General features: G+C 46.6%; 1 protein-coding gene across 4 annotated transcripts in view; it reads right to left on the reverse strand.

The window, feature by feature from the left end:
• shank3a (SH3 and multiple ankyrin repeat domains 3a) overlaps positions 1-25000 on the reverse strand; it is a 444336-nt gene that overhangs the window by 130826 nt on the left and 288510 nt on the right. For all 4 annotated transcript variants that reach the window (XM_061896187.1, XM_061896188.1, XM_061896191.1 and 1 more), the window contains 6 exons: positions 23325-23433; positions 14888-15039; positions 7884-8051; positions 7705-7821; positions 2068-2145; positions 1899-1965 (listed from right to left, as the gene is read on the reverse strand). In XM_061896187.1, coding sequence (XP_061752171.1) covers positions 1899-1965; positions 2068-2145; positions 7705-7821; positions 7884-8051; positions 14888-15039; positions 23325-23433 — 691 coding nt within the window. The remainder of the gene's footprint in view (positions 1-1898; positions 1966-2067; positions 2146-7704; positions 7822-7883; positions 8052-14887; positions 15040-23324; positions 23434-25000) is intronic.

The following is a 25000-nucleotide window of genomic DNA, read 5'->3' on the forward strand; positions in this document are numbered from 1 at the left end:
TTCGTTCTGGATGATACCACACATTTAGGTATCGATCCGGTACCAAATAGTCACAGGGTCATACATTGGTCATATTCAAAGTCCTCAGTCCAGGGTCATATTTACAGACTTATAAACATAATGGGAAACTTAAAAAAGGGAAGAAAAAAAAAATGGTGACGATAAATATCGATGCATTCATAGTAGTATCGACTAGATACGCTCTTGTACTTGGTTTCATTACAGTGGATGTCAGGTTTAGCTCCACCCATCAGGGGTGTCAAACTCAAATACAGAGTGGGCCAAAATTTTAAACGGAACAAAGCCAAGGTTGAACAAATTAACCTTTTAATAGGGACCCAAACAAGTTTTTTATTAAATATTGAACAAGCAAGGCTTATATAACTTTATAGCGAAAAGCAAAATCCAGTTTCAAATAATAATAATAATAATTAAAAAAATATCAATGGCATATCAAATAAAATTTTAATAAAAATGTAATGCCTTTTTTTCTATTTGCAATCTTCTGAGGTAAATATCACATTTTTTCCACAGGCTAATAATAAATTTGAAAATAAAATAACAATAATGAATGAACCAAACATTGAAGCCTTGAATTAACAAGAGAAAATGCATGAATAAAACGTTAATTATTGCTCAGTTTGCTGGAAGTTTCCCAGAAGAGTTAGTGCTGCAAGGGGTTCTGGGTATTTGTTCTGTTATGTTACGGTGCGGATGTTCACCCGAAATGTGTTTGTCGTTCTTGTTTGGTGTGGGTTCACAGTGTGGCGCATATTTGTAACAGTGCTAAAGTTGTTTATACGGCCACCCTCAGTGTGACCTGTATAGCTGTTGACTGTGTGTGTGTGTGTGTGTGTGTGTGTGTGTGTAAAAGCCACAAATATTATGTGACACGCTGTTAGTATGGGGGAAAAGCGGACATGACGACAGGTCTTAGAGAACGCTAAAGGCAGTGACTTAAATGCACGCCTCCAATATAGTTGTCCAGGTGGAAATCGGTAGAAATTCGGGAGAATGGTTGCCCCGGGAAATTTTCGGGAGGGGCACTGAACTTCGGGAGTCTACCGGGAAAATTAGGGAGGGTTGGCAAGTATGAGTATTAGCGGTGAATGCGGTGTTACAGCTCTAATGCTAAATTGATATTACCTCAAGGGCCAAATTAAATTACACGGCGGGCCAGATTTGGCCCGCGGGCCAGAGTTTGACACCCATGGTTTACATTGACGCCGGTGAGCTATTGTATCCTCTTACGGTGTGCAGTGAAGCACGTTTACCTATCCCTGGTCCTCCAGTGATAATAATACTTGTAAGAAACATACCTTATTCATCACCATGGAGGCCAGGATTAGTGATTCAGAAGTAGCTAAAACCCTAGCTAGCTCGCCATGTTTTAAAGCGCCTCTTCCTGAGGGTGTTTCGGTGTTATAACGTCACCTTTATCTTTACTTTTTACACCAAAATGCGTCCATTCTCCCTTTTCTGTCCACAAACTATGTCTGCTTGTAAGTACTCTGTGTGTGTGCGCTGCCCAACATGCTCCTCTGCTCATAAAACCAGCAATGTCACCACGTAACGACGCTCCATCATGCCTGTTAATAAAAAATAAATGTCTATATATGGGGAACCGGTACTTTTGAAACGAGTATAATACTGTTTTTGATTCATTAGTACCACTATAATAAACCAGTGCCAGTTAGCACTATACCAGTAAGATGAGTGGACATGTTCTCCAGACATGGTGCTAAGATGAGAGTGGACACTAGATGGCAGAGTGGTGCTACATGAGCAGGAACAACAACATCTCTATCATGTCCTGCTCTTCGTCTCCTCCACCTCTGACATCATGTCTTTAACATTGAAAGCCTTGCAGCTGTCAAACATGTCAAGTGTCCACTCACCGACATCTGACGCTTTGTGGACTTTGATGATTTCAGCCAGGTCAAAGTTTCCTGCTATGATGGCCACCTGGAAAGGGGGGGGGGACAATGTTAGTGCTGCACAGGAAGTGACGTTTCTCATGTGTGCGCAGACAGGAAGTGACATTTCTCAGGCATCGTCAAGGCCTACCTGGAAGGCAGTCTGGCTGTTGTAGTTCCTGATATCTTTGTCGGCGCCCCGGAAGAGGAGAACCCGAGCACAGCTGTCCTGAATGACAACAAAGTTCTGTTAGAACTTCTGGCGCTTACATGCACAGCACGCCTTCTAGAGGTCATGTGACTTGTGTTTACACTCCATATATAAAGTTAAAGTACCAATGATTGTCACACACACACTAGGTGTGGTGGAATGTGTCCTCTGCATTTGACCCATCCCCTTGATCAACCCCTGGGAGGTGAGGGGAGCAGTGAGCAGCAGCGGTGCCGCGCCCAGGAATCATTTATGGTGATTTAACCCCCAATTCCAACCCTTGATTCTGAGCGCCAAACAGGGAGGTAATGGGTCCCATTTTTATAGTCTTTGGTATGACTCGGCCGGGGTTTGAACTCACAACCTACCGATCTCAGGGCGGACACTCTAACCACTAGGCCACTAAGTATATATATATATATACATATATATATATTATATATATGTAGGTGTGGGAAAAATCACGAGACTACTTCATCTCTACAGAACTGTTTCATGAGGGGTTCCCTCAATCATCGGGAGATTTTAATGGAAGCATTCACATACAATGGTTTATATATAGGGCACAGAGTGGGTGGGTACAGGCAGGCGTAGGGGCGTGGTGATTGGCTCATGTGTTACCTAGGAGGTGTTTCCGTCTGTGGCGGCATGTTGAAATGATTTCACTGCGCTTGTTGAGGGATGACAGATCTGGATGATATATAATAAACAGTTTCTCTTTTAAGCATAGGTTGCATCTTTTATTACCACTGTTGTAAGGTGTGCTGAATGCAAGAATTTGCCATGTTATTGAATACTCAACATTATTGTCTTTGAGGTTCCAAATGTGTTTGCCGAGTTCTGTAGAATTCCGCAAAGTCTGGTTTCTAAAGGAGGCGTTGTGATTATTCCATCTGGTTTTAAACGCTCCTTCGGTTAATCCTACGTACGTGTCGGATGTGTTAATGTCCTTGCGTGTTACCTTTGCTTGGTAAACGACTGATGTCTGTAAGCACCCTCCGTTGAGAGGGCAATCAGGTGATTTTTCCCACACCCATATATTGCGCTCTACCACGGTATCGAGCGCTATTCTCTGGATAATCCAATCAAGACATACATATATATATATATATATATATATATATATATATATATATGATGTTATTCCCCAATGCTGTTATTCCACAACACAGTTATTCCCCACTACATTCCACGATACAGCTGTTCCACAACACAGTTATTCCACAAAACAGTTATTCCACTCTACTCTTTTTCCACAACACAGTTATTCCACAACACAGCTCTTCCCCGATACAGCTGTTCCTCAATACTCAACAATACAGATATTCTAAAATACTGTTATTCCACAATACTTTTGTTCCACAATACAGTTGTTCCACGATACTATTGTTCCACGATACTATTGTTCCACACTACTCTTATCCCGCAACACAATTATTCCACAATACAGTTATTCCACAATAAAGTTGTTCCTCAACACAGTTATTCCCCACTACAGTTATTCAACAACACAGCTGTTCCACGATACAGCTGTTCCACAACACATTTGTTCCACATTACAGATATTCCACAATACAGATATTCTAAAATAATGTTATTCCACAATACTGTTATTCCACAACACAGTTGTTCCACAATACATCTTTTCCACAATATGGCTGTTCCACAACACAATTATTCCACAACAAAGTTATTCCACACTACTCCTATTCTGTAACACAGTTATTCCACAATACTGTTGTTCCACAACACAGTTATTCCACACTACTCTTATTCAGCAACACAGTTATTCCACAATACTGGTATTCCACAACACAGTTGTTCCACAATACAGCTGTTCCACAATACGGCTGTTCCACAATACGGCTGTTCCACAACACAATTATTCCACAACAAAGGTTTTCCACACTACTCCTACTCTGTAACACAGTTATTCCACAATACTGGTATTCCACAACACAGTTGTGCCACAATACGGCTGATCCACAATACAGATGTTCCACAATATTGTTATTCTACAATACTGTTGTTCCACAACACAGTTATTCCACAATACTAATATTCAAGTAAACACACTGCAGGATTGCTTGTATCGCACATGAAATCACACACAGAAGTAAACACGCAGCAGGACTGCTTGTTTCGCACATGATATCACACACAAGTAAACACGCTATAGGACTGCTTGTATCGCACATGATATCACACACACAAGTAAACATGCTGCTTTTATTGCACATGATATCACACACAAGTAAACACGCTGCAGGACTGTTTGTATCGCACATGATATTACACACACAAGTAAACACGCTGCAGGACTGCTTTTTGATATCACACACACAAGTAAACACGCTGCAGGACTGCTTGTATCGCACATGATATCACACACAAGTGAACACGCTGCAGGACTGCTTGTATCGCACATGATATCACACACAAGTAAACACGCTGCAGGACTGCTTGTATCGCACATGATATCACACACACAAGTGAACAAGCTGCAGGACTGCTTTTTGATATCACACACACAAGTAAACACGCTGCAGGACTGCTTGTATCGCACATGATATCACACACAAGTAAACACGCTGCAGGACTGCTTGTATCGCACATGATGTCACACACAAGTAAACACACTGCAGGACTGCTTGTATCGCAAATGATATCACACACAAGTAAACACGCTGCAGGACTGCTTGTATCGCACATGGTATCACACACAGGTAAACACGCTGCAGGACTGCTTTTATTGCACAAGATATCACACACACAAGTAAACACCCTGCAGGACTGCTTTTTGATATCACACATGCAAGTAAACACACTGCAGGACTGCTTGTATTGCCCATGATATCACAAACAAGCAAACATGCAATATGACTGCTTGTATCGCACTTGATATCACACACACACAAGTAAACATGCTGCAGGACTGCTTTTTGATATCACACACACAAATAAACACGCTGCAGGACTGCTTGTATCGCACATGATATCACACACAAGTAAACACGCTGCAGGACTGCTTGTTTCGCACATGATATCACACACAAGTAAACACGCTATAGGACTGCTTGTATCGCACATGATATCACACACAAGTAAACACGCTATAGGACTGCTTGTATCGCACATGATATCACACACACAAGTAAACAAGCTGCAGGACTGCTTTTTGATATCACACACACAAGTAAACACACTGCAGGACTGCTTGTATTGCCCATGATATCACAAACAAGCAAACATGCAATATGACTGCTTGTATCGCACTTGATATCACACACACACAAGTAAACATGCTGCAGGACTGCTTTTTGATATCACACACACAAATAAACACGCTGCAGGACTGCTTGTATCGCACATGATATCACACACAAGTAAACACGCTGCAGGACTGCTTGTATCGCACATGATATCACACACAAGTGAACACGCTGCAGGACTGCTTGTATCGCACATGATATCACACACAAGTAAACACGCTGCAGGACTGCTTGTATCGCACATGATATCACACACACAAGTGAACAAGCTGCAGGACTGCTTTTTGATATCACACACACAAGTAAACACGCTGCAGGACTGCTTGTATCGCACATGATATCACACACAAGTAAACACGCTGCAGGACTGCTTGTATCGCACATGATGTCACACACAAGTAAACACACTGCAGGACTGCTTGTATCGCAAATGATATCACACACAAGTAAACACGCTGCAGGACTGCTTGTATCGCACATGGTATCACACACAGGTAAACACGCTGCAGGACTGCTTTTATTGCACAAGATATCACACACACAAGTAAACACCCTGCAGGACTGCTTTTTGATATCACACATGCAAGTAAACACACTGCAGGACTGCTTGTATTGCCCATGATATCACAAACAAGCAAACATGCAATATGACTGCTTGTATCGCACTTGATATCACACACACACAAGTAAACATGCTGCAGGACTGCTTTTTGATATCACACACACAAATAAACACGCTGCAGGACTGCTTGTATCGCACATGATATCACACACAAGTAAACACGCTGCAGGACTGCTTGTTTCGCACATGATATCACACACAAGTAAACACGCTATAGGACTGCTTGTATCGCACATGATATCACACACAAGTAAACACGCTATAGGACTGCTTGTATCGCACATGATATCACACACACAAGTAAACAAGCTGCAGGACTGCTTTTTGATATCACACACACAAGTAAACACACTGCAGGACTGCTTGTATTGCCCATGATATCACAAACAAGCAAACATGCAATAGGACTGATTGTATCGCACTTGATATCACACACACACACACACAAGTAAACATGCTGCAGGACTGCTTTTTGATATCACACACACAAATAAACACGCTGCAGGACTGCTTGTATCGCACATGATATCACACACAAGTAAACACGCTGCAGGACTGCTTGTATCACACATATCACACACACAAGCAAACACGCTGCAGGACTGCTTTTTGATATCACACACACAAACACGCTGCAGGACTGCTGGTATCGCACATGATATCACACACAAGTAAACATGCTGTAGGACTGCTTGCATTGCCCATGATATCACACACAAGTAAACATGCAATGGGACTGCTTGTATCGCACATGATATCACACACAAGTAAACATGCTGTAGGACTGCTTGCATTGCCCATGATATCATACACAAGTAAACATGCAATGGGACTGCTTGTATCGCACATGATATCACACACAAGTAAACACGCTATAGGACTGCTTGTATCGCACATGATATCACACACACAAGTAAACATGCTGCAGGACTGCTTGCATTGCCCATGATATCATACACAAGTAAACATGCAATAGGACTGCTTGTATCGCACATGATATCACACACAAGTAAACACGCTGCAGGACTGCTTGTATCGCACATGATGTCACACACAAGTAAACACGCTGCAGGACTGCTTGTATCGCACATGATATCACACACACAAGTAAACATGCTGCAGGACTGCTTGCATTGCCCATGATATCATACACAAGTAAACATGCAATGGGACTGCTTGTATCGCACATGATATCACACACAAGTAAACACGCTGCAGGCCTGCTTGTATCGCACATGATATCACACACAAGTGAACACGCTGTAAGACTGCTTGTATCGCACATGATATCACACACAAGTAAACACGCTGCAGGACTGCTTTTTGACATCACACACACAAGTAAACACGCTGCAGGACTGCTTGTATCGCACCCGATAACACACACAGGCTCTAATCAACCAAAGTCTAGTAACGAGACACTTCACATCCTCAGTCACCGTGTTGTAACCATGGCAACAGTAATTCCCTGCCTGACCAAAACAAAGTACCGCGGCTATCACCAACACGGCCAATGCTCCGTTGCCATGGCGACCTTGCATCACCAACTTTTGCTGGGTGGACCAGCCAGGGCATGGCTTATGTTAGCATCTAGCATGGCGGCTCATGCTCCTGTTTAGTTTGTGCAGGTTTCGCCGTGACAACAACAACAACAACAACAACAACAAGTTTCAAAAGTAGTACCTGGTTGTAGAGTGCGCACACGTGCAGGGCCGTGTTCCCAGAAGCATTCTGGGCGCTCATTTCAGCCCCGTAGAAGAGCAGATGTTCCAGGTGCTGCACATGACCGTATCGACATGCCTGCAACGATACCTCCACTTTAGCGCTTCCTTCGGAATATCCTTTACAGATTGTCTCCCCACCTGGTGGATCTCCTGCCAGCCGTTCTCGTCCACACAGCCCACCTGCGCGTGGTCGTGCAGCAGCAGCTCGCAGCAGTAAGGGTCCCCCCCCACCATGGAGCTGTGGTAGAGAGGAGTCAGCCCCCGACTGTCCTTGTAGTCGGGAGACGCGCCCAAGTCCAACAGCGTCTGGAGAGGACAACCTTGATTAAATCGCCCTCAAATATTGTTCGCGTTATGTGACGGTCAGACGTGTGTCAATGGCTTGTTGATCCAGTAGTGACAGAACATCAACACTTTATGAAACACATACGCAAGTCAGTGTAGAACAGGGGTAGGGAACCTATGGCTCTAGAGCAGGGGTCGGGAACCTTTTTGGCAGAGAGAGCCAAGAAGCCAAATATTTTAAAATGTATTTCCCTAAGAGCCATATAATATTTTTTATAACACTGAACACAACTAAACGCTTGCATTTTTAAGTAAGACCAACATTTCTAGAGTCTCTTATTCTTTGTAATAACATTGTTATTCTGAAGCTAACTGTGGAGGGGGCGTGGCCTGTGGACCTGCAGCGAAACGGGGTGTGCCGGGATCGGCCTTGAAATCAGCGACAGGTGCGTAAATGGCCCACCTGGGCCTTGTTTTCTAATCACCTGTCGCTCTGTTATAAGCAGCAGCCAGGAGGAGAGATGGGGTTGGGGCTGGAGCCAGAGCGCGAGCGAGAACGAAAGAGAAAAAGACAATTGCTGGAAAGCAACTGAGAGACTTATTGAAAAATAAAACCATATTGTAACCCTGAAACAGGCTCTCATGTCGGTGTTTGGTGGTCTGAAGAACCCCCATGAGGGAAAGCTACGCACTAACCAATAACAAATAAATAACTTCTTACCATTAACGCAACTTCTTGAACAGGTGTGGTAGAAAACAGATGGATGGATTAAAAATGCACAAGAATGTTATTATTTTTAACACTGATTACAAGTGGAATGATTTATAACTTATCGTGTTAAGCAATGTCAGCTCAGATTTATCTGAGAGCCAGATGCAATCATCAAAAGAGCCACATCTGGCTCTAGAGCCGTAGGTTCCCTACCCCTGTTCTAGAGCCAGATGTGGCTCTTTTGACGACTGCATCTGGCTCTCGGATAAATCTAAGCTGACATTGCTTAATGCAATAATTATGAACAATTTCGCTGGTAATCACAGTGCTAAAAATAACGTGCAAAGTACGTTTAAATCCATCCGTCCGTTTTCTACTGCACCTGTTCAAGAAGTCATATTAATGGTAAGAAGTATTTTACGTCACGATGGAGGGGGGGGGTTGCAGCTTGCTGCGGGGGTCGTTCTCCCTTCTCCCAGGAAAGGCAGACGGACTACTCGGGACATGTCATTTAGGTAAAAACAGGATTGAATTTTAACTAAAAAAATATACAAACAAAAATCGCTCACAGCGGAGGCACAACTTGGGCTAAAGAACAAAGCTAACGCATAAACAGACTAAGAACATAAATCAAACAAAACTTGACATGGCATGAAGGACGAAACTATGGCAAGGCATGAAACAAGTCAGCACGGGGCGACTGACTGGCAAAGACGGGCTTAAATACTGCCTCTGATTAGTGCTCGGGAAGCAGGAGAGCGGGCATTTTGTCCACCAGAGACAGGTGGACAAAATGAGTAACCAAGGAAACCAGACAAGGGAGTGGAAAAAAAACAGGAACTTAAAGAGTCCAAAGGACAAACAGCACATGGCCAAACAAAAACATGATCAACAGACATGACATTTGATTTATTATTGGTTAGCTTCAGAATAACAATGTTATCAAAAAGAATAAGAGACTTATTATACTCTAAAAAATGTCGGTCTTACTTAAAAATGCACACATTTAGTTGTATTCAGTGTTAAAAAATATGATATGGCTCTCACGGAAATACATTTTGAAATATTTGGCTTTCATGGCTCTCTCAGCCAAAAAGGTTCCCGACCCCTGGTGTAGAAGATACCAGAGATGGTGCAAAGACAGTAAAACATCAACACATCAACACATATTATGAATCACAGGTGATTTTGCTTGAGAAAAGACCTTCATACAGAAAGACTTTCCTCTCCCCAGCCACTTGGTGCAGCTCTTCTTGGGGGATCCCAGGGCGTTCCCAGGCCAGCCGGGAGACATAGTCTCCCCAACATGTCCTGGGTCTTTATCGTGACATCCTACCGGTTTGGTCGTGCCCTAAACACCTCCCTAGGGAGGCGTTCGGGTGGCATCCTGACCAGATGCCCGAACCACCTCATCTGTGAAGGAGCAGCGGCTTTACTTTGAGTTCCTCCCGGATGACAGAGCTTCTCACCCTATCTCTAAGGGAGAGACCCAAACTCATTTGGGCCGCTTGTACCCGTGATCTTATCCTTTCGGTCATGACCCAAAGCTCATGACCATAGGTGAGGATGGGAACGTAGATCGACCGGTAAATTGAGAGCTTTGCCTTCCGGCTCAGCTCCTTCTTCACCACAACGGATCGGTACAACGTCCGCATTACTGAAGACGCCGCACCGATCCGCCTGTCGATCTCACGATCCACTCTTCCCTCACTCGTGAACAAGACTCCTAGGTACTTGAACTCCTCCACTTTGGGAAGGGTCTCCTCCCCAACCCGGAGATGGCATTCCACCCTTTTCCGGGCGAGAACCATGGACTTGGACTTGGAGGTGCTGATTCTTATTCCGGATGGCAGAGCTTCTCACCCCATCACTAAGATAGAGACCCGGCGGAGGAAACTCATAAGGGCAAGTAAAACTCACACCCAGTGGGACGTCGGTGACAATGATGACTATGAGAACCTTGGAGAGGACGAAAGCAATGGATGTCGAGCGGGTCTAACATGATACTGTGAGAGTTCAATCCATAATGGATCCAACACAGTCGCGAGAGTCCAGTCCAAAGCGGATCCAACACAGCAGCGAGAGTCCCGTTCACAGCGGAGCCAGCAGGAAACCATCGCAAGCGGAAGCGGATCAGCAGCGCAGAGATGTCCCCAAGCCGATACACAGGCAAGCGGTCCATCCTGGGTCCCGACTCTGGACGAGCGGTCTATCCTGGGTCACGACTCTGGACAGCCAGTACGTGATCCATGGCCACCGGATCGGACCGGACCCCCTCCACAAGGGGGAGTGACACACCGAGGATGTCGTAGTGGTTTGTGTAGCCCTTTGAGACACTAGTGATTTAGGGCTATATAAGTAAACATTGATTGATTGATTTGTACCTGTAAACTTGTCTTTTTGGTCATGACCAAAAGCTCATTACCATAGGTGAGGATGGGAACGTAGATCGACCGGTAAATTGAGAGCTTTGACTTCCGGCACAGCTCCTTCTTCACCACAACGGATCGATACAGCGTCCGAAATACTGAAGACGTCGCACTGATCCGCCTGTCCATCCCATGATCCACTCTTCCCTCACTCGGGAACAAGACTCCCTAGTATTTGAACTCCTCCACATGGGGCAAGATCTCTTCCAAAATCCGGAGATGGCACTCCACCCTTTTCCGGATGAGAACCATGGACCGGGACTTGGAGGTGCTGATTCTCATCTCAGTCGCTTCACACTCGGCTGCGAACTCATCCAGTGAGAGCTGAAGATCCTGGCTAGTTGAAGCCGTCAAGACCACATCATCTGCAAAAAGCTGAGACCCAATCCTGCAGCCACCAAACCGGAACCCCTCAATGCCTTGACTGCGCCTAGAAATTCTTTCCATAAAAGTTATGAACAGAATCGGTGACAAAGGACAGCCTTGGCGGAGTCCAACCCTCACTGGAAATGTGTTCGACTTACTGCCGGCAATGCGGACCAAGCTCTGGCACTGATCGTACAGGGAGCGGACCGCCACAATCAGACAGTCCGATACCCCATACTCTCTGAGCACTCCCCACAGGACTTCCCGAGGGACACGGTCGAATGCCTTCTCCAAGTCCACAAAGCACATGTAGACTGGTTGGGCAAACTCCCATGCACCCTCAAGAACCCTGCTGAGAGTGGAAACCTGGTCCACAGTTCCACGACCAGTAAGAACAACCACATTGTTCCTCCTGAATCAAAGGTTCCACTATCCGATGTAGACTCCTCTCATGTACACTTGAATACACCTTCCTGGGAAGGTTGAGAAGTGTGAGCCCACAATTGTTGGAAGACACCCTCCGGTTCTCCCTTGTTAAAGAGAGGAACCACCACCAGAGAATGAAGGTGACAAAAGGAGAGTGACACCAATGAAGATTACTAGAGGAGAGTGACACCGATGAAGGTGACAAAAAGAGAGTGACACTGATGAAGGTTACCCAAGGAGAGTGACACTGGTGAAGGTGACAAAAGGAAAGTGACACTGATGAAGGTGACAAAAGGAGAGTGACACTGATTAAGGTGACCAAAGGAGAGTGACACTGATGAAGGTGACCCAAGGAGAGTGACACTGGTGAAGGTGACAAAAAGAGGGTGGCACTGATGAAGATGACAAAAGGAAAGTGACACTGATGAAGGTGACAAAAGGAGAGTGACAATGATGAAGGTGGCCCAAGTAGAGTGACACTGATGAAGGTGACAAAAAGAGAGTGACACTGATGAAGGTGACAAAAAGAGTGACACTGATGAAGGTGACAAAAAGAGTGACACTGGTGAAGGTGACCCAAGGAGAGTGACACTGATGAAGGTGACAAAAGGAGAGTGACACTGATGAAAGTGAAAAAGGGAGAGTGACTCTGATGAAGGTGACCCAAGGAGAGTGACATTGGTGAAGGTGTCAAAAGGAAAGTGACACTGATGAAGGTGACAAAAAGAGAGTGACACTGTTGAAGGTGACAAAAGGAGAGTGACACTGATGAAGGTGACAAAAGGACAGTGACACTGATAAAGGTGAAAAAGAGAAGCGACACTGATGAAGGTGAATAAAAGAGAGTGACACTGATGAAGGTGAATAAAGGAGAGTGACACTGATGAAGGTGAAAAAAGGAGAGTGACACTGATGAAGGTGACAAAAACAGATTGACACTGATGAAGGTGACAAAAGGAGAATGACACTGATTAGGGTGACAAAAGGAGAATGACACTGATTAGGGTGACAAAAGGAGAGCGACACTGATTAGGGTGACAAAAGGAGAGCGACACTGATGAAGGTGACAAAAGGAGAGTGACACTGATGAAGGTGACAAAAAGAGAGTGACACTGATGAAGGTGACAAAAAGAGTGACACTGATGAAGGTGACAAAAGGAGAGTGACACTGATGAAGGTGACAAAAAGAGAGTGACACTGATGAAGGTGACAAAAAGAGAGTGAAACTGATTAGAGTGACAAAAAGAGTGACACTGATTAGGGTGACAAAAAGAGAGTGACACTGATTAGGGTGACAAAAAGAGAGTGACACTGATTAGGGTGACAAAAACAGAGTGACACTGATGAAGGTGACAAAAACAGAGTGACACTGATGAAGGTGACAAAAAGAGAGTGACACTGATTAGGGTGACAAAAGGAGAGTGACACTGATGGTGACAAAAGGAGAGTGACACTGATTAGGGTGACAAAAGGAGGGTGATACTGATGAAAGTGACAAAAAGAGAGTGACACTGATGAATGTGACAAAAGGAGAGTGACACTGATGAAGGTGAAGAAAGGAGCGTGACACTGAAGAAGGTGACAAAAGGAGAGTGACACTGAGGAAATTGACAAAAGGAGAGTGACACTGATGAAGGTGACACAAGGAGAGTGACACTGATGAAGGTGACAAAAGGAGACTGACACTGATGAAATTGACACAAGGAGAGTGACACTGATGAAGGTGACAAAAGAAGAATGACACTGATTAGGGTGACAAAAAATAAGTGACACTGATGAAGGTAACAAAAGGAGAGTGACACTGATGAAGGGGAAAAAAGCACAGTGACACTGATTAGGGTGACAAAAGGAGAGTGACACTGATGAAGGTGGCAAAAGGAGAATGACATTGATTAGGGTGACAAAAAGAGAGTGACACTGATGAAGGTGACAAAAAGAGAGTGACACTGATTAGGGTGACAAAAGGAGAGTGAAACTGATGAGGATGACAAAAGGAGAGTGACACTGATTAGGGTGACAAAAGGAGAGTGACACTGATGAAGGTGAAAAAAGGAGAGTGAAAAACCCTTTCAACAATAGAAATCAATGACACGACTCATGGAAGTAAGCCTCATACTGTATTATACTATACTGTACTATACTGTCCTGTACTATACTGTACTATGTAATACTGTACCGGACGATACTGTACTGTACCGTACTATACTATTCCATATTATATTGTACTGTACTGTTCCGTAATGTACTGTGCAATAATATACTGTACTGTTCCGTACTATATGGTACTGTTCCGTACTGTACTGTATTATAGTGTGTTGTACTGTTCCATACTATACTTGTACCTTACTATACTATACTGTCCTGTACTACACTGTTCTATAGTGTACTGTACTGTACTATAAGGTATTATAGTGTACTGTGCTGTACTATAGTGTATTGTGCTGATTCTTTACTATGCTGTACCGTACTGTATTATAGTATACTGTACAGTTGTAAACTGTACTGTTGGTAGGATACTGTACTATTCCGTACTGTACTATACTATACCGTACTGCATTATAGTGTACTGTACTGTAGTACACTGTGCAGTTCCGTACAATACTGTGCTATTCCAGACTGTACTATAGGGTACTGTACTGTCCTGTACAGTACTGTACCGTACTTTACTGTACTTGTCTGTACTGTACTAAAGTGAACTGTACTGTTCCGTACTACAGTGTACTGTACTAAAAAATACTGTACTGTACTGTGGTAGTATTCATCTCAATGATGGATGAGACTAACTCCCCTTTCATAATTATATTGCATCATTGTTGTTGCAGAATGGACCCAATTGATGAGTCATTCTTTGTTTGAATTGTGTGTGTGTGTGTGTGTGTGTGTGCGTGTGTGTGTGTGTGTGTGTGTGTGTGTGTGTGACTCACAATGAGGGCCATGTGGTTCTTGCTCCGCACCGCCTTGTGCAGAGCTGTGATGCCATCTTTGGTCCTGAAGTCCAGATGTGCTCCTCCACTCTTCAGGGCCTTGATGACTTCGGCACATCCTTCCAGCTGTGCAGCCAGGGTCAGAGGGCATTCTGGGAAACACCACAAACATGGTGGTCACCGTACTATCTGGTCAAGTAGGCCAGCCAGGGTCAGAGGGCGTTCTGGGAAACACCACAGACATGATGGTCACTGTACTATCTGGTCAAGTAGTCCAGCCAGGGTCAGAGGGCATTTTGGTAAACACCACAGACATGGTGGTCACTGTACTATCTGGTCAAGTAGTCCAGCCAGGGTCAAAGGGCATTCTGGGAAACACCACAGACATGGTGGTCACCATACTATCTGGTCAAGTAGTCCAGCCAGGGTCAGAGGGCGTTCTGGGAAACACCACAGACATGGTGGTCACCGTAATATCTGGTCAAGTAGTCCAGCCAGGGTCAAAGGGCATTCTGGGAAACACCACAGACATGGTGGTCACCATACTATCTGGTCAAGTAGTCCAGCCAGGGTCAGAGGGCGTTCTGGTAAACACCACAGACATGGTGGTCACCACACTATCTGGTCAAGTAGTCCAGCCAGGGTCAGAGGGCGTTCTGGGAAACACCACAGACATGATGGTCACCGTACTATCTGGTCAAGTAGTCCAGCCAGGGTCAGAGGGCATTCTGGTAAACACCACAGACATGGTGGTCACCATAATATCTGGTCAAGTAGTCCAGGCAGGGTCAGAGGGCATTCTGGGAAACACCACAGACATGGTGGTCACCACACTATCTGGTCATGTAGTCCAGCCAGGATCAGAGGGCATTCTGGGAAACACCACAGACATGATGGTCACCGTACTATCTGGTCAAGTAGTCCAGCCGGGGTCAAAAAGCATTCTGGTAAACACCACAGACATGGGGGTCACCGTACTATCTGGGCAAGTAGTCTAGCCAGGGTCAGAGGGCATTCTGGGAAACACCACTGACATGGTGGTCACCGTACTATCTGGTCAAATAGTCCAGCCAGGGTCAGAGGGCGTTCTGGGAAACACCACTGACATGGTGGTCACCGTACTATCTGGTCAAATAGTCCAGCCAGGGTCAGAGGGCGTTCTGGGAAACACCACAGACATGATGGTCACCGTACTATCTGGTCAAGTAGTCCAGCCAGGGTCAGAGGGCATTCTGGGAAACTCCACAGACATGGTGGTCACCACACTATCTGGTCAAGTAGTCCAACCAGGGTCAGAGGGCGTTCTGGGAAACCCCACAGACATGGTGGTCACCATAATATCTGGTCAAGTAGTCCAGCCAGGGTCAGAGGGTATTTTGGGAAACACCACAGACATGGTGGTCACCACACTATCTGGTCAAGTAGTCCAACCAGGGTCAGAGGGCGTTCTGGGAAACACCACAGACATGGTGGTCACCATACTATCTGGTCAAGTAGTCCAACCAGGGTCAGAGGGCATTCTGGGAAACACCTCAGACATGGTGGTCACCACACTATCTGGTCAAGTAGTCCAGGCAGGGTCAGAGGGCATTCTGGGGAACACCACAGACATGGTGGTCACCATAATATCTGGTCAAGTAGTCCAGCCAGAGTCAGAGGGCGTTCTGGGAAACTCCACAGTCATGGTGGTCACTGTACTATCTGGTCAAGTAGTCCAACCAGGGTCAGAGGGCATTCTGGGAAACACCACAGACATGGTGGTCACTGTACTATCTGGTCAAGTAGTCCAGCCAGGGTCAGAGGGCGTTCTGGGAAACACCACAGACATGGTGGTCACCGTACTATCTGGTCAAGTAGTCCAGCCAGGGTCAGAGGGCGTTCTGGGAAACACCACAGACATGGTGGTCACCGTACTATCTGGTCAAATAGCCCAGCCAGTGTCAGAGGGCGTTCTGGGAAACACCACAGACATGGTGGTCACCGTACTATCTGGTCAAGTAGTCCAGCCAGGATCAGACGGCATTTTGGGAAACACCACAGACATGGTGGTCACCGTAATATCTGGTCAAGTAGTCCAACCGGGGTCAAAAAGCATTCTGGTAAACACCACAGACATGATGGTCACCGTACTATCTGGTCAAATAGTCCAGCCAGGGTCAGAGGGCGTTCTGGGAAACACCACAGACATGATGGTCAAGTAGTCCAGCCAGGGTCAGAGGGCATTCTGGGAAACTCCACAGACATGGTGGTCACCACACTTTCTGGTCAAGTAGTCCAACCAGGGTCAGAGGGCGTTCTGGGAAACACCACAGACATGGTGTTTACCGTACTATCCGGTCAAGTAGTCCAGCCAGGATCAGACGGCATTTTGGGAAACACCACAGACATGGTGGTCACCGTAATATCTGGTCAAGTAGTCCAGCCAGGGTCAGAGGGCGTTCTGGGAAACACCACAGACATGGTGGTCACCGTACTATCTGGTCAAGTAGTCCAGCCAGGGTCAGAGGGCATTCTGGGAAACACCACAGACATGGTGGTCACTATACTATCTGGTCAAGTAGTCCAGCCAGGGTCAGAGGGCATTCTGGGAAACACCACAGACATGGTGGTCACCATAATATCTGGTCAAGTAGTCCAGCCAGGGTCAGAGGGTATTCTGGGAAACACCACAGACATGGTGGTCACCACACTATCTGGTCAAGTAGTCCAACCAGGGTCAGAGGGCGTTCTGGGAAACACCACAGACATGGTGGTCACCACACTATCTGGTCAAGTAGTCCAACCAGGGTCAGAGGGCGTTCTGGGAAACACCACAGACATGGTGGTCACCGTACTATCTGGTCAAGTAGTCCAGCCAGGGTCAGAGGGCATTCTGGGAAACTCCACAGACATTGTGGTCACCACACTATCTGGTCAAGTAGTCCAGCCAGGGTCAGAGGGCGTTCTGGGAAACACCACAGACATGGTGGTCACTATACTATCTGGTCAAGTAGTCCAGCCAGGATCAGAGGGCATTTTGGTAAACACCACAGACATGGTGGTCACTATACTATCTGGTCAAGTAGTCCAACCAGGGTCAGAGGGCATTCTGGGAAACACCACAGACATGGTGGTCACCATACTATCTGGTCAAGTAGTCCAGCCAGGGTCAGAGGGCATTCTGGGAAACTCCACAGACATGATGGTCACCGTACTATCTGGTCAAGTAGTCCAGCCAGGGTCAGAGGGCATTCTGGGAAACACCACAGACATGGTGGTCACCGTACTATCTGGTTAAGTAATCCAGCCAGGGTCAGAGGGCGTTCTGGGAAACACCACAGACATGGTGGTCACTGTACTATCCGGTCAAGTAGTCCAACCAGGGTCAGAGGGCGTTCTGGGAAACACCACAGACATGGTGGTCACTGTACTATCTGGTCAAGTAGTCCAGCCAGGGTCAGAGGGTGTTCTGGGAAACACCACAGACATGGTGGTCACCACACTATCTGGTCAAGTAGTCCAACCAGGGTCAGAGGGCGCTCTGAGAAACACCACAGACATGGTGGTCACCGTACTATCTGGTCAAGTAGTCCAGCCAGGATCAGACGGCATTTTGGGAAACACCACAGACATGGTGGTCACCGTAATATATGGTCAAGTAGTCCAACCGGGGTCAAAAAGAATTCTGGTAAACACCACAGACATGATGGTCACCGTACTATCTGGTCAAGTAGTCCAGCCGGGGTCAAAAAGCATTCTGGTAAACACCACAGACATGATGGTCACCGTACTATCTGGTCAAGTAGTCCAGCCAGGGTCAGAGGGCATTCTGGGAAACACCACAGACATGGTGGTCACCGTACTATCTGGGCAAGTAGTCTAGCCAGGGTCAGAGGGCATTCTGGGAAACACCACTGACATGGTGGTCACCGTACTATCTGGTCAAGTAGTCCAGCCAGGGTCAGAGGGCGTTCTGGGAAAAACCACAGACATGATGGTCACCGTACTATCTGGTCAAGTAGTCCAGCCAGGGTCAGAGGGCATTCTGGGAAACTCCACAGACATGGTGGTCACCACACTATCTGGTCAAGTAGTCCAACCAGGGTCAGAGGGCGTTCTGGGAAACACCACAGACATGGTGGTCACCATAATATCTGGTCAAGTAGTCCAACCAGGGTCAGAGGGCATTCTGGGAAACACCACAGACATGGTGGTCACTGTACTATCTGGTCAAGTAGTCCAGCCAGGGTCAGAGGGCATTCTGGGAAACACCACAGACATGGTGGTCACCGTACTATCTGGTCAAGTAGTCCAGCCAGGGTCAGAGGGCATTCTGGGAAACACCACAGACATGATGGTCACTGTACTATCTGGTCAAGTAGTCCAGCCAGGGTCAGAGGGCATTTTGGTAAACACCACAGACATGGTGGTCACCATAATATCTGGTCAAGTAGTCCAACCAGGGTCAGAGGGCATTCTGGGAAACACCACAGACATGGTGGTCACTGTACTATCTGGTCAAGTAGTCCAGCCAGGGTCAGAAGGCATTCTGGGAAACACCACAGACATGGTGGTCACCATAATATCTGGTCAAGTAGTCCAACCAGGGTCAGAGGGCATTCTGGGAAACACCACAGACATGGTGGTCACTGTACTATCTGGTCAAGTAGTCCAGCCAGGGTCAGAGGGCGTTCTGGGAAACACCACAGACATGGTGGTCACCGTACTATCTGGTCAAGTAGTCCAGCCAGGGTCAGAGGGCATTCTGGGAAACACCACAGACATGGTGGTCACCGTACTATCTGGTCAAGTAGTCCAGCCAGGGTCAGAGGGCATTCTGGGAAACACCACAGACATGGTGGTCACTGTACTATCTGGTCAAGTAGTCCAGCCAGGGTCAGAGGGCGTTCTGGGAAACACCACAGACATGGTGGTCACCATACTTTCTGGTCAAGTAGTCCAACCAGGGTCAGAGGGCATTCTGGGAAACACCACAGACATGGTGGTCACCAAGTGTTCCAGCTTGGAAGACTGAATGGTTCTTCATCACACCAAGTAAGTTTTACAATATAACTACAACAATTCTTACTTACTACAGTGTCCTATGTGTGAAGTCTGTAGGAGTGTTTTCATGCATATTTTTACGTGCTATCATAATGCAACCAAGCTAGCGTTCTTAGCATTAGCTAATATGCTAACCAGTTCACTCGTGTCCGTGTTAGTATTATTAACTTACAATAACATTATTTTTGTATTTGTTTCACTTTCACAAACTCATCAGTAAATTCACAAAAACATCACCGTGGAGTCATTGAGTCTGTTTAGCTGATTGGAGAGCTAGCTTGCGCAGCTACGATGACTTCTGTTTTGTTTAATCAACCGTTTTACTGCCGTCTTACAGACACTGTTTGTACACAATTAAGGTATATAAATAACATTTACACAATATTTTTGTGTAAATAACACATTTCACAACACATATATCTGCCACTTACAGTCTGGTGCGACTAATATATGGAAACATGTTTTTTGTAGTGGGGGCTCTATAGTCCGAGACATACAGTATAGTCCGGCACATACAGTATAGTCCGGTATATACAGTATATATACAGTATAGTCTGGTACGTACGGTATAGTCTGGGACATACAGTATAGTCTATAGTATAGTGTATTCCAACATAAAAAACGGGTATAGAGCCAAACAACTTCCCCAATTAGGCAAGTCTGACCACATGTCACTGCTCCTATTACCAGCTTACAAACCAATAAGGAGAAGTGCTCCTATCACAACCAAAACGGTCAAAACATGGCCGGAGGGAGCCATGGAAACAGCTGCAGGACTGCTTTGAAACAACAAACGGGTCAGTTTTTGAAACCTCAGACTTGGAGCAGTACACAGAAGCGGTCCTGGGGTACATCAAACACTGCATAGACCCTGTCACAGTGGACAAGCGCATCCGGGTCTATACCAACAGGAAACCCTGGATGACAAAAACAGTCCAGGGCTTACTCAAAGAGAGAGACAGTGCCTACAAAGCGCAGGACCAGACACTCCACAGTTCTGCCAGAGCCAATCTGAAGAGAGGCCAAAGTGAAATGGAAGACCACCTGCAGAGCAACAACACCAAGGAGGTATGGAAAGGAATAAAACACATGACTAACTTCACCCCCAGTAACCCTTCGGCTGACGGCGACGCCTCTCGAGCGGGGGAGTTAAACAGCTTCTTTGCCCGATTCGAGAGAAAAACACCTGCGGCCGTCACAACACCTCCACCTAACACCCACGGCAGCTGCACCCTTATACTGGAGGAGCATAAGCAAGCTGAGGGCAGTGAACCCGAGGAAGGCTACGGGCCCAGATGGGATCCCGGGACAGGTACTAAGGGACTGTGCAGACAAGCTGGCCGGAGTATTTACTGAGATCTTCACCCAGTCCCTCTCTCAGGCCGTCATCCCGTCATGCCTGAAGACCTCCACAATAATCCCGGTGCCGAAGAAGAACTCTGTCAGCTGCCTGAATGACTACCGTCCAGTTGCACTCACGCCTATAGCTATGAAGTGCTTCGAGAAGCTGGTACGGACCCATATTACCTCAGTCCTCCCTCCCGAGCTCGACCCACACCAGTTTGCCTACAGAGCCAACAGGTCCACAGAGGACCCCATCGCCACAGCCCTACCTGGAGACGGGAGGGAGCTACGTGCGGCTGATTTTGTGGATTATAGCTCGGCTTTTAACACCATTATTCCTGATACACTGGTGTCCAAACTGTCAGACCTGGGTCTATCGAACGCCATCTGCATGTGGATTAAGGACTTCTTATCCAACCGCCCTCAGAGGGTGCAGTTGGGTCGCCACATGTCCTCAAGCCTGTACCTCAGCACCGGCTCTCCACAAGGCTGCGTGCTGAGCCCCCTTCTGTACTCCCTCTACACATACGACTGCACACCTTCCCGCTCCAGCAACTCCATCATCAAATTTGCCGATGACACCACCGTAGTGGGGCTCATTTCTGAGGGAGACGAGGCTGCATATCGGGACGAGGTGGAGAATCTATCGGATTGGTGCACAGTCAACAACCTGACCCTGAACACCTTCAAGACCAAGGAGCTGGTCATGGACTTCAGGAGGAATAAAACGGATATCCTGCCCCTGATCATCAGTGGTGACTGCGTGGAGAGGGTCTCCGACTTCCGCTTCCTGGGAGTCCACCTGGCCGACAACCTATCCTGGAGCACCAACACCACGGCTACCATCAAGAAGGCACACCAGAGACTGCACTTCTTGAGAATACTCAGGAACAACCACCTCTCTCAGGAACTGCTGGTGTCCTTCTACCGGTGCTCCATTGAGAGCATCCTGACCTACTGCATCTGTGTGTGGTTCAGCAGCTGCACGACCGCAGAGAGAACGGCGCTCCAGAGGGTCATAAGGACCGCCCAGAAGATCATCGTACCAGTTTAGTCTGGTACATGTGGTATAGTCTGGTACAGCCAGTATAGTCCGGGACATACAGTATAGTCTGTGACATAAGTATAGTCTGGGACATACAGTATAGTCCGGGTCTTACAGTAGAGTCTGGTACATACAGTATAGTCTGGTACATATGGTATAATCTGGTATGTACAGTATAGTCCGAGTCATATAGTATAGTCCGGTACATACAGTATAGTCCGATACATACAGTATAGTCCGGGACATAAAGTATAGTCCGATGCATACAGTATAGTCCGGTGCATACAGTATAGTCCGGGACATACAGCATAGTCCGGTGCATACAGCATAGTCCGGTGCATACAGCATAGTCCGGTGCATACAGCATAGTCCGGTGCATACAGCATAGTCTGGTACATACAGTGTAGTCCGGTATATACAATATAGTCTGGTACATACAGTATGGTCCGGGACATACAGTATAGTCTGGTACATATGGTATAATCTGGTATGTACAGTATTGTCCGGGTCATATAGTATAGTCCGGTACATACAGTATAGTCCGATACATACAATATAGTCCGGGACATAAAGAATAGTCCGGTGCATACAGTATAGTCCGGGACATACAGTATAGTCCGGTGCATACAGCATAGTCCGGTGCATACAGTATAGTCCGGTATATACAATATAGTCTGGTACATACAGTACAGTCCGGGACATACAGTATAGTCCGGTACATACAGTATAGTCCGGGACATACAGTATCATCCGGGACATACATTATAGTCCGGGACATACATTATAGTCCGGTAAATACATTATAGTCCGGGACATACGGTACACACGGCTGCAGAAGCCCTGTGAGATGAACTACTTCCTGCTGGAAGACTGGAGGTCACCAACATGAACATGTGTGTTATGTTGGAGTAAACATGAGAAGATGAGCAAAGTCCACCTGGATGAGAACTTCATTCCAGCAAAATCCATCAAGATGGGGAAAAGTAGGGGAAGTGAAGATCTCACCTCCTGTGTCAGGATCGTGGAAGTTGGGATCCAAACCCTTCTCCAAAAAGCGCGAGACCTTGTCAGTGTTCCTCTGCTGCACAAACTCCATCAACTTCTTCAGGTTGGCCTAATGGAGGGAGGAGACACAGCTGTGATTGGCTGATAGACACTGCTGTGATTGGCTGATAGACATAGGTGTGATTGGCTGATAGACACAGGTGTGATTGGCTGATAGGCACAGGTGTGATTGGCTGATAGGCACAGGTGTGATTGGCTGATAGACCCGAGTGTGATTGGCTGATAGGCACGAGTGTGATTGGCTGATACACACAGGTGTGATTGGCTGATAGGCACGAGTGTGATTGGCTGATACACACAGGTGTGATTGGCTGATAGGCACAGGTGTGATTGGCTGATAGGCACAGGTGTGATTGGCTGATAGACCCGAGTGTGATTGGCTGATAGGCACGAGTGTGATTGGCTGATACACACAGGTGTGATTGGCTGATAGGCACGAGTGTGATTGGCTGATACACACAGGTGTGATTGGCTGATAGGCACGAGTGTGATTGGCTGATAGGCACGAGTGTGATTGGCTGATAGGCACGAGTGTGATTGGCTGATAGGCACGAGTGTGATTGGCTGATAGACACAGGTGTGATTGGCTGATAGACACGGGTGTGATTGGCTGATAGACACGGGTGTGATTGGCTGATAGACACGGGTGTGATTGGCTGATAGACACGGGTGTGATTGGCTGATAGACACGGGTGTGATTGGCTGATAGACACGGGTGTGATTGGCTGATAGACACAAGTGTGATTGGCTGATAGACACAAGTGTGATTGGCTGATAGACACAAGTGTGATTGGCTGATAGACACAAGTGTGATTGGCTGATAGACACGGGTGTGATTGGCTGATAGGCACAGGTGTGATTGGCTGATAGACACGGGTGTGATTGGCTGATAGACACGGGTGTGATTGGCTGATAGACACGGGTGTGATTGGCTGATAGACACGGGTGTGATTGGCTGATAGACACGGGTGTGATTGGCTGATAGGCACGGGTGTGATTGGCTGATAGGCACAGGTGTGATTGGCTGATAGGCACAGGTGTGATTGGCTGATACACACAGGTGTGATTGGGTGATAGACACTGCTGTGATTGGCTGAAAAACACAAGTGTGATTGGCTGATAGACACAAGTGTGATTGGCTGATAGACACAAGTGTGATTGGCTGATAGACACAAGTGTGATTGGCTGATAGACACAAGTGTGATTGGCTGATAGACACGGGTGTGATTCGCTGATAGACACGGGTGTGATTGGCTGATAGACACAAGTGTGATTGGCTGATAGACACAAGTGTGATTGGCTGATAGACACAAGTGTGATTGGCTGATAGACACAAGTGTGATTGGCTGATAGACACGGGTGTGATTGGCTGATAGGCACAGGTGTGATTGGCTGATACGCACAGGTGTGATTGGCTGATAGACACTGCTGTGATTGGCTGATAGACACGGGTGTGATTGGCTGATAGACACGGGTGTGATTGGCTGATAGACACGGGTGTGATTGGCTGATAGACACGGGTGTGATTGGCTGATAGACACGGGTGTGATTGGCTGATAGACACGGGTGTGATTGGCTGATAGACACGGGTGTGATTGGCTGATAGACACGGGTGT

The sequence above is a fragment of the Nerophis ophidion genome, linkage group LG03, assembly GCF_033978795.1.
Source record: "Nerophis ophidion isolate RoL-2023_Sa linkage group LG03, RoL_Noph_v1.0, whole genome shotgun sequence".
Classification (NCBI taxonomy): domain Eukaryota; kingdom Metazoa; phylum Chordata; class Actinopteri; order Syngnathiformes; family Syngnathidae; genus Nerophis; species Nerophis ophidion.